The sequence below is a fragment of the Panthera leo genome, chromosome A2 (assembly GCF_018350215.1).
Source record: "Panthera leo isolate Ple1 chromosome A2, P.leo_Ple1_pat1.1, whole genome shotgun sequence".
Classification (NCBI taxonomy): domain Eukaryota; kingdom Metazoa; phylum Chordata; class Mammalia; order Carnivora; family Felidae; genus Panthera; species Panthera leo.
This window is the reverse complement of record NC_056680.1, coordinates 90,212,427-90,226,417: the sequence shown is the minus strand read 5'-3', so window position 1 is coordinate 90,226,417 and position 13,991 is coordinate 90,212,427. Positions and strand designations below refer to the sequence as shown.

Sequence of the window (13,991 nt, the reverse complement as noted above, 5' to 3'; positions counted from 1 at the left end):
AGTTTCTCTAGGGATATGTGCATGGAGGAAATGACCGGCCCCTTCAGTGGGCCCTTATAAATTCCGTAGCGTAATGCTAGGACCCTGTCTTTTAGGGCCCTACCCTGTAAAGAAAGCAAAGCCACAAAAGGCTGTGACTAAAACCAGTCAAGTAACTGCTGGCAGGGCTGCAAATAAAAACCGGTTTCTGGTGTCGAGACCAGTATGTTTGCTCTAAGCTTGTCAGTCTCCCTTGACATCTGAAGACTTGCCCACCAAGCCTTACAAGATTTGCTTTTAAGATGTCCAGTTTTGTCACAGAGTTCATCTTGAAGAACACATTATGCCATTGCTGTCAAAATGAAGAAATTAAAAACCTGTCAACAAAATGTTGAGGATTCTTTTGACAGAGCCCTAAAGTGTATATTTTTCATTATCCAAAAATGAAAGCCCCACTTCTCATCAAGATCTGTTCTACATTACAGATTGCAACGGAAGCAATAGAAAATATTAGGACAGTAGTGTCCTTAACCCAGGAAAGAAAATTTGAGTCGATGTACGTTGAAAAATTGTATGGAGCTTACAGGTAATGAGCATATGTGATTGTTGCTAAGAAACTACTGCTTTCCTGAGGTTTAATTATTCCCAAAAGATAATAAAAATTGTGCTCAAACAACAATAGAACTGGAAGGATGATATTTTCTCAGTATCTCACTGAAAATAAGTAGCTTTTTGATTGCGCTATAGGATTGGATTTTTACATCTCTTGTAGAAAAAATAGGTGTGTTCTCCAAGACCTAAAAGACACAGAGGTCTGTGCAAACAAATGTTCCTTTGTGTAGGCAACTCAGACACCCAGTGTGGGCGTTTAAGGATAAATATTATTTCAGGGAATTCCTCAAACTTTTATTTTCTTGGAACTGTGTAGACTGAACTAAAGATGAGACTTACTTGGTTAGACTATTCCATTTGTTCTCTGGATGAGGACCAGACCCAACCTACTCTGAAAACACACGTCTCCTGCCTCACTAGTTCTTACTCGAGCAGTTTAAGAAACTCAGTGGCACTATTTGCCACTGGTTTCCAGCCAGGCAAGGCCTAGTTTTATAAATGAATATATTTTAAAACTAACAAAAATGAAAACAACTTACAGTACAACTTTGTAGATGAGAACAATAGTTCGAACGCTTATAAATTTGAAATGGGAGAATTGAAATTCTCATTCTATCTCCTTAGTTATGTACACTTCATGAAGTAATTTTTCTCTCCATTTGATGCTTGACATATACGTATATGTCAAGCCTTACCTAAGGCTTATACGTATATGTCAAGTCTTACCTAAGACTTCTGGTTAATTTGAATTTCAAGGGAATTAAGGAAGAATTCATTTTCAATTTGATTATAATTTAAAGATTGAATAGCATTGTAAATTGTTGAGTAATTTTACATATTGACTGTGCTCACAGGATATAAGTTAAAATATCCAAATCAGTAATATTTTGAATTTTCCTGTCTTTCCAAATGCCTTCCTATTTTAATCTAGGAGAAAATAAATGACTGTTCTTTTGGAGGATTTAGAATACTGAAGTATATATAATAAAGTAGCTATACTGATAAAGGATAGCATGTGGTCTAATTAGAAATGGTGTGAAACACATTGTATTGGGGCTGGTGGGATCTAGCTCAGGGAGGAGCTTCTGATGGGTGTCCGCATAAACCTCAGTGACCCTACTTGTCTGAATCTGACATGTGAATTTTGACGTACGAGGCTATACCTTGTCCTTATTAGAAGGCAAGATAGTAATGAAGAAATTGCATTGAGACCATTCAAACTTTAGTCCTAACTTTGACATCCTACACATTTTTGATGAGTCATATTTATATCATAGGGGCTGAATATCTGATTGACTAGATACCAACATTTAATAATATCAGCACCTCTCATTTGAACAACCAATAATGAGATGCTTTGCTAGACCTTTATATTGTTTAATCCTCAAAAGAATTCTGCATCATGCTGTTTATTCCCATTATACAAATTGGAAAACGTGATGATAGAGAGATTGTCACTCACTCAAACTAATAAAACTGGAGTCAGAATATAAACCCAGCCTTAGAAGCTGTTGCTCTTTCTATGACAAAGTGCTAAGAGAGGCCAAAGAGAAGGTTATGAATATACTAACTTGCCTTTCAGGAATTCTGTGCAGAAGGCACACGTCTATGGTATTACTTTTAGTATTTCACAAGCATTTATGTATTTTTCCTACGCCGGTTGTTTTCGATTTGGTGCGTATCTCATCGTGAACGGACACATGCGCTTCAGAGATGTTATTCTGTAAGTAAACTTAAAAATAGATTATTCTATACAAAGGTTTTAGAGAAAGGTTTTAGTAGGTCTATGTAAAGTTTGGGAATAGAAAAAAAAACACGTGCTCTAAAATGAGGTCAGAGAGTTGAATCTGCCACAGAAATCTGATCTTGATAATTCTCCAAGTACAATTTAAACATCCGAGTTGAACTAAAATGAACCAAGCTCCTAAAAGTGATCATATACCAGAATTGTAGTAGTACACAGAACTCCAGTCAAGAGGAGAGCAAGGTTTCTTATTGTGGAGTGTAGGCAGAAATAAATTGTAACGAGAAAATCGCTGGTTACCATGGACTCAAAACAGAGGGTTAAATACTTGCTGTTGATCTGCAACCAAAGATGGCGTGGATAATGGGATGGGAATGCTTAACTGAAATCTGGCAGAGCCTTGTTCCCCTGACTAGGCCTGGGATGACCTTGCCAGCATCGCCTCGTAGCCTCTCCTTTTTTCTCGGTTTCCAAGGCTAACCAGTGGTCTTCCTAATGGATGCATTCCTCTTTTCAAAATATGCTAAATACATTCAATTAGGTTGCATTCTTGTTTTGCCAAAGGGAAGCCATTCTTTTTAAGATCACTGGGCGTATTTCTGCTCTAATGGGTTGATTTTAAAGTAGGAGTGAGCAGCCTTTTTTTTGAACAGGGTCAAGACAAGGAAAGCGGTTTCATCCAAAATTAAAATAACTATGAAAAAAGGTATATATAATGTTCATAGCTTTCAGGATCCCAGCAGGAAACAGATGCTCCTTCAAAGCGGTAACTAAGAGTTTGCTAAAGGGTCTGTTTATAAAGGTGTGAGAAGAGTTAAGGTAAGCAGTACCCAGGAAAGCTGTGAACACCCCAGCAGTTTGCAGCTAGGAACCAACCACTGAGAGCCTCAGCCTAAAGGGCCAGAGGGGGTAAGATTCTCAGAACCCCGCATAGGGGGGCGTCTGTGGTCCCTGATGGAGGGACACCAACAACACAAGAATCTAACCAGACAGAAGCCAATGAAACAATACCCTGGCCTCCCATTCCTCCAGCCCTCCCTTCCCCTGCTGTTGCCTTTCATGGCCAAACCCCATCAGAAGCCAGAGTACAAGAAAAACCTTTTGATGCCATCCATGAAGGTCAGCTTCTCAGGCAGGAAGTGAGATGGTAGAAGATGGGGGGTGGGGGTGAGGTGGAGAGCAGAAAGTGGTTGGAGAGGCACAAATGGCAATATCCAGCTCTGGGAATTACAACTTAGAGTACTTTTATTTTCTAGAAGAGCATCACTGAGAAAATTGGCCCTGCTTTTTTGTTTCTACTGATGAGGGAATATGAGTCAGGCTAGCCCAAGCTAGCAACCCCCCCCCCCCCCTCCCCAGTCCCCAGGTGGGATCTCTGTGATACTCTTTGGAAACTCCTGGCTACCCAAGAACAAAGGAAAGGGTTTAAGTGCTTGCCATGGTAATGTGGGAAACTAAAGCAAATGAAAAATTAAATTCCCTTACGGCCCTCAGCCCATTGACAAGTCCTTGAAACTGGCAGAGTGACCTCCCTCCAGGAGCTGAGCTGCTTAGATTATGACACTTTGTTAGGGGCAAAAGAGAACCTTAGCTTATTATCCCAACCTCAAGGATCCTGTAATTCTACTTCCTTTATCTCAGTTGCCACAGGATATATGCTGGCAATCATACTCCAAGCTTATGCTCCCCCCCCCCCCCCCCCCAGTATACATTTGAAGGGTCTCATGGCTGGGGTTTTATTAAATGGTAAAAAATGGCATTTTCCTAGCAACAGGTAGCCCTTCAAGGTCCTGGAAACCTTGCTTCCAAAATTCCTTAGAGACTTACTCTCTCCCTGACCACTTCCCAACCTGAGGGTATATAATGATTTACCCGTCAAGACCCCATACTATACAGCTCTTCCCCCTGCATGGGTCGTGTCCCCATGCTTTATTAAAATCACCTTTTTGTACCAAAGACATCTTCAAGAATTCTTTCTTGGTCGTTGGCTCTGGACCAGCCCACCATCCCCCCAAAACTTCATCACTACCATTAATAAATTAAATTCTGGATAATTGGAAGACTTTTTAATCTTCAATGCTAAAGCTAATTTATAGGCTATATCAGAAAGCTAGGCAGCAACATGCTGGTTCACTACTATTTTAAGATTTAGTTTTTGGTAACCAAACTTACCCAGTATTTAAGGGAAAGCCTTATTACACCCACCATTCCTGCCCCCCGGTGTACTTAAAACCTATTTTGATACCTTAGATTTAGAAGTTTGGGACATGAAAGTTTTTAAAAAATTTTTTAAGTATTGCTAGATAAAAATTTTCCTCCCCTCCCCTTTTTCTAGGGAAGCTCTGATGTCAGAAGTAAATAGTTTTGTGGAGATACAGATCTCAGAATCTTTAGCCTTTCCTAAAAGATACTATAATGTATTATCATTCTTCAAAGAGAAGATCATTGGAAAATAGAACTTTAGGGCAGTTGTTTTTCTGAGGGTAGTGAAAATAGTTAGCTGAATTGTAAGAGAAAACCTAGTTCTAGTAAAAGAACTTATTTTCCCTAACAAAATTTCTTTAACTACAGTGATTAATACTGTTTGGGAGCCTAGAAGAAACTACCAACTGGAAGTCAGGGCCAGCAATTCAATAGGAAACATTCTTTCTTGTTGGAGGCTGATCACACCTGCCCCCAACACCCCCCCCCTCTGCCACCCTCCCAACGCCCCCCCCCCCCCCCCAGCACTCTGTCTGTACTTCATTCCGTTCCCTCAGGTCTAAAAAGGGTATAACTAGTCACTAAAAGTACTTGAGGTCACAGTCAGATTCAGTTATAAGCCACTTCCTGAAAAAGAAAAACCGTGGCAAGTTACATCAATTTTTGCTTCTCCTCTAGATGTCCTTTGTTAGTGGAACTTCATGGAAATGTGTGTAGTGGTCTTGTGGTGGGGTCAGGGGGAGGCAGGGATCAGTGAAGGGGTACCCAAGGGAGTAAAGAAAATCAATACTAGTAAGCAGTATGTCTTTGGACTTCGAAATATCACAGAGCTAATTACAGAAACTAAGGTTTTCATTCCTCTCCTTCCTTCTAGGGTTTTTACAGCGATTGTGTTTGGTGCGGTAGCTCTAGGACATGCTAGCTCCTTTGCTCCGGACTATGCAAAATCCAAGCTGTCTGCAGCCCACTTATTCATGCTGCTTGAAAGGCAACCTCTGATTGACAGCTACAGTAAAGAGGGCCTGAGGCCTGTGAGTTCTCTGTTGCCTGATGAATGCTTGCTTAATTTTTCCAAAAGGCTTGATGTCTGCTAGATTATAACCGCAGGATACGTTTGTAATGATTCTATCAGCCTGTTTTAGCTTACTCTGGGATATTTACAGGGCTAATATTTGGCCTGCATCCTTAACAGTTTAACAGTTCGTAAGAGGTTTCAAGGATTCTGAAATAGAGTACACTGGAAGTAAAGAAAGAGGAGCCTGGGCTCAGTGAGTGGAGCATGCGGCTCTTGATCTTGAGGTGGTGAGTTCAAGCCCCATGTTGGGCATAGAGCTTACTTAAAAAAATTTTTTTTTGATTTTGAAAACCTAAAACCTCCTGTATCGAACGAAAAGTCATAATAATGAAGTTTTAAAAAAATTAAAATACTCCAGATATACAAGAACTGAGTAATTCCCATGAAAACTGTTAGTTATTTCTGCATGAAGGTCTATGCATGTAATTCTATGGGTAAATGCAAATAGCAATTGTGCTGGGGTGCCTGGCTGGCTCAGTGGATACAGCATACAACTCTTTATCTCAGGATTGTGAGTTCAGGCCCCATGTTGGGTAGAGAGATAACTTAAAAAATACAATCTTTAAAAAATATTAAAAATAGCAATTGGGCTTTAATCACATTTTGTAATGACAGTGTTAAATTGGTAAGAAGGCTCCTTCATTCACATTAAGAGTAATGATGCTATACTGTCTCCAAAGTTAATTCAAATTTAGATCTGAATGTTCTTTGTAGGAGATGAGCTGCCGTACATTATAATGCACAAGCAGCAGTGTGGGGAAAGAAATGAGGAGTTAGACAGTTTTTCTGGGACTTTATCATGGATGTCACCTGCTGAGAAAATGGCCGTGCCCCACGAATGAGATAAAGAGGTGGCCAGGGGGTACCCTGGGTGGCTCAGTTAAGTGTCTTGATTCTTGATTTCAGCTCAGGTCATGATCTCAGTGTTCACGAGTTTCAGCCCCACATTGGGCTCTCTTGCTGTCAGTGTAAAACCTTCTTGGGAGTCTCTGTCCCCACCCCTCTCTCTGCCCCTCCTTCTCTCTCTCTCTCACAAAAAGTAAAAAACAAAAAAAAAACAAAACAAAACAAAAAGGCAGCCAGGGTTGGAGGTCAGGGCTGTCCACCAACACCTCAGTGAGACACTGCACTGAACGCCCAAACCTTTTGAGCCTTTGGCCACTGGCTTGGCTCTAGCCTCAGAATCCTCATCTGGGAAAGCTAAATAGTTATCTAAACGAACCAGAAATTGAGTTTAGAGAACAAGTCTTTCTAATGTGACTCTAACTTTTACCCCATTCTCCTATCTTCATTTTATGTAACAACAACTTGCTTTCAGTAATAACCAGTGCCAACACTTAGACTGAATATGAATTTTATGTCTTTCTACTTTATCTTTGCTAAAGTTGCTGTGAAAGACTTGTAATAATTATCAGACCAATTATAATAGTAACATTAAACTTTGGTGTTGTTTTGTTTTGTTTTTAGGATAAGTTGGAAGGAAATGTGACATTTAATAAAGTCCTGTTCAACTATCCCACTCGACCAGATACCCCAGTGCTTCGGGGGCTGAGCCTGGAGGTGAAAAAGGGCCAGACGCTGGCCCTGGTGGGCAGCAGTGGCTGCGGGAAGAGCACGGTGGTCCAGCTCCTTGAGCGGTTCTACGACCCAATGGCCGGAACAGTGGTGAGCACACTTTTTTAAGTTTGTAACCTGATTTAGGGCTTTACTTCAAGTGGCCGATAAACCAGTATTCTTGTAATGGAAAAAAATGGGGCAAATAAAGGCCTATAATCCTATTTGGTGTGATGACCACATTCTATAAACCTCAAACTGGCACCCCTAGACGAGTAGATCGAACAATAGGGTAACAATAGCTTGACTACACTGTGTAGGTATGCTGTATTAATACTCTGGTGGGAATATCTTTATTTATGGAGAGGTCAAGACTAAGTGTACTTGTTTCTATTCCTTCACCCAGAAGGTTACTGCATTCTCAGCTAATCTATCACAAGACTCCTCTAGAAGCACTGCGCCTCCTGCTTAAAAAAAATCACCACCACCAAAACCATATTCTCAAAGACAATGTCCTTTGAACTTATTTTACGTAGTATTGAACTCTTGTCCTTAGTGACATCAGAAAGAGAAATGGGAGAAATTTAAGGCTGGTAGTTCTCAGGGAAAGAGTGGTAGAGGTAGGACAGGAGATACCCAACTTTGGGAATCTGGGGCCACATACTTACCAGCTTTTTTAACTGGTCCACCCAGAAGAGGGGAGTAAAGTCAAGTTGAAAGGTTGGAGTCATTCCAGGAACAGCAGATATGAGTAGGACACCTAATTGCAGACTTCTAGAGGCAGAAGGAACACTGGCCTGGAGGAGGGCAGATAAGGACGAAGGGTAATTTGGAAAGACAAGGCCAAATAAGCGACCATTTTGCTGGTGAGATACAAGAAAGGATGGCCTAGTCACCATAAAAATCATTTTGTTGGCCTCCAACAATGTGAGCGCTTAGAGGCTGGGAGTCTTGTTACTTCACAAACTGATGATGCCCACATGCAACAATGCTCCAAATGGTAAATCTATTAGTTTATGATTTGGGTTTTTTTTCTCTTTTTAAGCCCGTCTTATAGTTTGTGGACTTTGGTTTTCAGCTCCTAGATGGTCAAGAGGCAAAGAAACTTAACATCCAGTGGCTCAGAGCCCACCTTGGAATTGTGTCCCAGGAGCCAGTCCTGTTTGACTGCAGCATTGCTGAGAATATCGCCTACGGAGACAACAGCCGGGTGGTGTCACAGGATGAAATTGTGAACGCAGCCAAAGCAGCCAACATCCATCCTTTCATCGAGACCTTACCCCGCGTAAGTTAATGCATCACTTCTTAGGATGAAATCACAGTCAACTGCAAACAGTTTTCATCCTCCAAGCAGTACACAAAGTTACACACCAACAAAATCTTAGAGGAGAATTTCTCTCTTTGGTAGCACTGGGACCTTGGACAACACACTGAACTGCATACCGTGTTTCCTTACTGGCAGATGAGAATATTAGTCATCATGTCTAGATCTTATAAAGGCAGTGAGAGGCAAATGAGGTGACATTAGCTGTAAACACCGTCTCTCAGGTTGCAAACTGGTGGCTGTGGGCTGCATTCAGATTGCAGTCCTGTTTGATTTATCCCTTATGGTACTTATATTTTTAATGATTTTTGGGGGTAAACATGGACACGTGGTTGTAAGGAACAGAGATTTTACGTACCCTTTACCTAGCTGCCTCCAGTGCCATCTTGCCAAACTGTAATACAGTATCACAACCAGGATAGTCACTGATAGAATGTGCTCATCTTAGATCCTCTAGTTTTAGTCGTCATTTGCTTCTGTTTAGTTCTCTGCACTGTTACTGCACGTGCAGACGCCGCCCCAGCATCCCTCATGTTGCCCCGTTACAGTCAGGCACCTCTCCCTTTTATCCTCACTCCACCCAACCTTTGGCCAACCACTAAGTTTTCCATTTCTCTAATTTTCTATTCTAAGAATGCTATATAAGCATGCATAGACTATTAAGATGAGCTTTTTCCACGCAGCATAATCCCCTCAAGTTCTTGTTCTCTATAGTTTATGCCTTTTTCTCTCTTTAGTGCCATGCCGTCCTGATTAGTAGGACGAGTAAGATTGCATGGTACGGATGTACCAGCTCGTTGAGCCATTCACCTGTTGAAGCCTATCTAGGTTGTGTCTAGGTTTTGGCTATTAAAATCTCCTAAGTATTACTGTACAGGTTTTAGTGCGAACTGGAGTTTTTATATCTCAGATACATGCCCACAAGTGCAGTTGCTGGACCACACGGTAATTGTGTTCGGTTTTCTAACAAACTGCTTAACTGTTTTCCAGAGTGTACCATCTTGTGTTCCTACCGGCAGGTGTGAATTACAGCTTCTCTGCATCTTTGCCAGCATTTGCTGTTGTAATTCTGATAGATGTGTAGTAATAACTCATTGTGGTGGATTTCCTGAGAAATGAACATCTTTTTACATACTTACATACTTACTTGGAAATACAGACTGTATTTCCTTTTTGGTGAAATAACCTGTTTTTTTACTTATTTTCTAATTTGAAAAAGTTGAGTTCTGACAGATACTTACATATTTTAGTTATTAGTCCTTTGTCAAATACATAGTTTGCAAATATTTTGAGCCAGTCGATAGCTTATTTTTTTATCCTTTAACAGGGTCATATGCAGAGCCAAGTGTTTAATTTTGATAAGGTCCAGTTAACACTTTTTCTTTATACACATTGTGCACTTGGTATCAAACAGGGCTATTTCCCTAGCCCCAGGTCTTGAAGAATTTCTCCATTTTTTTTTTAAGTTTTATATTTTCGTATAGTTTTTCTTTAATGTTTCAATTTATTCATTTGGAGAGGGCATTATTCTCTTATTTGCATGGTCCCCAACTCTCCCTTGTTAGCTTATTGTAGCTACTGTGTCTGTAGCCAAAGTGCATTTAAGTCACTATGGATTTAAAAATGAGAAACAGTGCAACAATTTTCTTAATTGTTGTAAAGGTGAGTTGTCCTGCAAAGATTATTTGAATGTCAAAAGTGATGGCAGGGATCATTAATCTTGTGTCTCAGCTAGCATCTCAGGTTCCACTGAATTAAGCTGAAATAAATCTCGACTATTTTTACCTTTTCTCTTCTGCTGTAACTAACAGTCATACACTGTCAAACCCTCCATGTTGGTTAACCTTACTCACCCTTAACACCTAGTCATGGACCCTCGTATAGAATTTGATTAGCAGAAAAGCTAAAGCTTCAGCTCTTTACTGACCTTGGACTTGAGGAAATTCACATTACTGCCTAAGCCCTACAGTACTTTTTTGGCCCTTTATTCCTTCTGCTTTTTTTTCCCCCCAGCCTAGAATGTTCTTTCTCAAGATGCAGCTTTCCAACTTCTTTCCTTCATGCACAAAGGTTTCTTTCCTTCATGTATCTCTTCTTTGTTCTCCTGCTTTCTCTCCATAGTTGCTATTTGCTGCTTCTGATCTTTCATACCATGTTGAATATATTACTCATTTGGCACCTATTTGACCTTAAATAGAGTGCTGTATAGGTGGCTGATCTCTTCACATTATAAATTCCTTCAGGGTAACAACAAAAAAAGCTGCCTCCATTTTTATATTTCTCACAGTTGTTGGTATAACAGGTATTCCATAAATATTTAAGTGAATGAATGAGTTGAAAAGAGAATACACTAGGTTCCATATGAATATTTAACCTTAAAGGTAAAACTCAAATATTTATATTTAACCTTTAAAGACTGCAAAGACATCAGATCAGTTGGCATTATGAGAATGGTAGGAACTCAAGAATTTATTGCTCAAATTTCTGTTGCAGAACACTGGTGAGAACTAAAGAACTTTCTTCTAGTTTGATCGTGATTAAGTGGGGGGAAAAAATTAAATGGATCACCAAGTAGCTGTTATGTAAACTTTTGTTTCCAAATATTTTTTTCCTGTTAAGTAGAACTGTCAAATGTTGCAAAGTACAAGTTTATTCAGTATACCATTAATCATTTTGGGGGGTTAGGACTTGATTAACTTTACTAATGGTTAACTTGCAGAAATATGAAACAAGAGTGGGAGATAAGGGAACTCAGCTCTCAGGAGGTCAAAAACAGAGGATTGCTATCGCCCGAGCCCTTATCAGACAACCTCAAATCCTACTGTTGGACGAAGCTACATCAGCTCTGGATACTGAAAGTGAAAAGGTGTGGCCTCTGCCCTGATGTTCCATTTACTTTGTACAATAGTTTTTGTGTGCTATCAACTACGAAAAAAAGTAAAATTTTTCCCAAATTTTGTAAAATTATCTTATTTCCTAAACCAAAAATATTCAAAAGAAAAAAGCGGCATACATCACATTTTTAGCACAATAATAAAATAGAAATAAAGGGGGACTAATAAGATAATGAAAAACTAGAATAAAAGGGAACTAGTAAGTAAGAGAACTGGACAGAAAACTTAGATACCTGTGATTTAGTGAGAATCGGTTTTTATTATAATTAAAAAGAAAATACTTTTTAAATGCCATTTATGTAAATTTACATGCATTAAAACCAAAGACTCAAAGATTCAGAGCTGAGAATATAAAAAGTAAAATATTCTTCTGTGATGGTGAAAGTTTAAGGTTTCTGTTCTGATTGATCATTAGATTGTGCAAGAAGCCCTGGACAAAGCCAGAGAAGGCCGCACCTGCATCGTGATCGCTCACCGCCTGTCTACCATCCAGAACGCAGACCTAATAGTGGTGTTTCAGAATGGCAAGGTCAAGGAGCATGGCACACATCAACAGCTGCTGGCTCAGAAAGGCATCTACTTTTCCATGGTCAGTGTCCAGGCTGGGACACAGAACTTATGAACTCTTGTTACGTCTTAAAAATAAATTCAAATTATAGCTTTCTCTGATTTAAACTAGAAATTGTTTTTTTACAAATCATAGAATTCAGATGTATCTCATAAGTTTTAGAACATCTGATTTGCTGCTGATACTATAGCATTGCAAATTCAGGAGTTACAAGTGACACCTGTCTTGATGAGGTATAAAAATGGCAGCCTAGCTGTTATCAGAAACATACAGAGAAAAGACAAGTTCAAATAAAATAAAGCTATAGAGCTAACAGCACAGACACAGGGAAACTTCTTACTGTCCTGAATACCTGGGTAGATGACAGGATAGACTGGAAAATTTTCCAAAGAAAAAGGAAAAATATATTCATTGTTCCACTGCCTACTGTCTACCTTGGTGAGTTTCTAAACTATTCTTTTGGATTTGTTTTTTCCAAAACAATGGATTCCCAACTTTATCATCAAAGTCCAAGAGAAAATGAGATTCTCACACAAGCTAACTTCACAGGCACACATCTGTTCCTGTAAAATAAAAAATTGAACATTAATTAAAATTTTAACTCCATAAAAATTGCAGTTATCTCAAGGCTAATTTGAAACATTGGAAACAACAAAATGCTAGGTTCTCTATTACTTTTTATCACTAATCCTAATTTTCCCAGAATATGTTGAGATAGGGAAAAGAAATCTAGGCAACCTTTGTAACCATACGAAAAGGTTTTTCCTTAATTTTCCATTTGTTTATAATTTATTGAGGCACTATCCATTCTCACCTGTCACAGGCTCTTTAGGTAAATAAACTGCCCCAGCTCCGTTCCTCTATCTGTAACAAACCAGATCTTACCAAAGATTTTTTTCACATGGAACCATGTGGGTAGTGGACTAAATTTCAGATTAACCAAGAGAAGAATAGGGCAAGGGTTCATTACCCAAGTGGTGACTCAAAAGCCTCTGAAAATTTTACTACTACCAGTAGGGTTGAGACCCAGAAAGCTCTTTGTAGAAAGCATTACAGATGATTTTTACATCAGGCAGGTTAGGGAAACGTGTTGAAGTAGCACAGAAGAGGTTTCTCTGCAGGAGGTGAATAGTTTCTAAAATACCCAAGTCTTTAGACGTTATTTAACAACAGCAAACCAAATGATTCTAAATCCCATGGCAATGTAGTCTATAAAATTGTACTAATGAGGAAAAAGGGCCAAAGTACAGAATAGGAGGAAATATGAACTGTTAAGGATATATCCATTGCTAAAGAAGCCCACTCAACTTTTCACAAAAAAACAGAGGCCAGCTGGGTGGCTCGGATGAGCTTCTGACTTCAGCACAGGTCATGATCTCACGGTCTGTGGGTTCAAGCCCTGCATCGGGCTCTGTGCTGACAGCTCAGAGCCTGGAGCCTGCTTTGGATTCTGTGTCTCCCTCTTTGTTCCTCCCCCACTCATGCGCTCTCTCTCTCCTTCAAAAATAAATAAAAACATTTAAAAAACTAAAAAAAATGACTGTTTCTTCTATCAAGAAATGACACTCTCCCCCCCCCCCCGCCCCCGCCTTGAATCTACACTGCTATTGCAACTTATTTGGCATTTTATTGGTTAAAACAAGTGACATCACGTGACTTCAGAGCCTAGGCCTCAAGAGGTCTTGCAAATTCTACCTTTCTCTCTGGGAACACTCCCAATGCCAAGTACAGAAGTCAAGAATAGAATACTGAATGATCAGAGACCATGTGGAGAGTGTCCCAGGTACCAAGTCGCCAGGGAGTGGGGGCTTTACAGCCTCATTCCATTCACCCTAGTGAATGCAGCCACATTAAACTACAGCAAGATCAGAAGAACTACCCAACTGGGCACAGTCAACTGACACCATCATGTGAAATAATCAATTGATTTAAGACCGTTAGTTTTCGGTGGTGTTGTACGCAGCAGCACCTAAGTTACATCAGAAAGTAGAAGGTCAAACAGGAATGGATTAGTTATCCAAACACCATACAAGAAGCTA

General features: G+C 39.7%; 1 protein-coding gene across 2 annotated transcripts in view; it reads left to right on the top strand.

Moving 5' to 3' along the window:
• Positions 1-12,088, top strand: part of ABCB1 (ATP binding cassette subfamily B member 1) — a 217,708-nt gene extending 205,620 nt beyond the window's left edge. The window contains exons 21-27 of one of the 2 annotated variants that reach the window (XM_042916949.1): positions 465-565; positions 2,174-2,314; positions 5,412-5,568; positions 7,080-7,277; positions 8,245-8,451; positions 11,210-11,356; positions 11,800-12,088. In XM_042916949.1, the coding sequence (XP_042772883.1) occupies positions 465-565; positions 2,174-2,314; positions 5,412-5,568; positions 7,080-7,277; positions 8,245-8,451; positions 11,210-11,356; positions 11,800-12,006 (1,158 nt within the window). In that variant the 3' untranslated portion in view covers positions 12,007-12,088. The remainder of the gene's footprint in view (positions 1-464; positions 566-2,173; positions 2,315-5,411; positions 5,569-7,079; positions 7,278-8,244; positions 8,452-11,209; positions 11,357-11,799) is intronic. The other variant, XM_042916931.1, reaches the window with a different exon arrangement.
• The last annotated feature ends 1,903 nt before the right edge of the window (positions 12,089-13,991 follow it).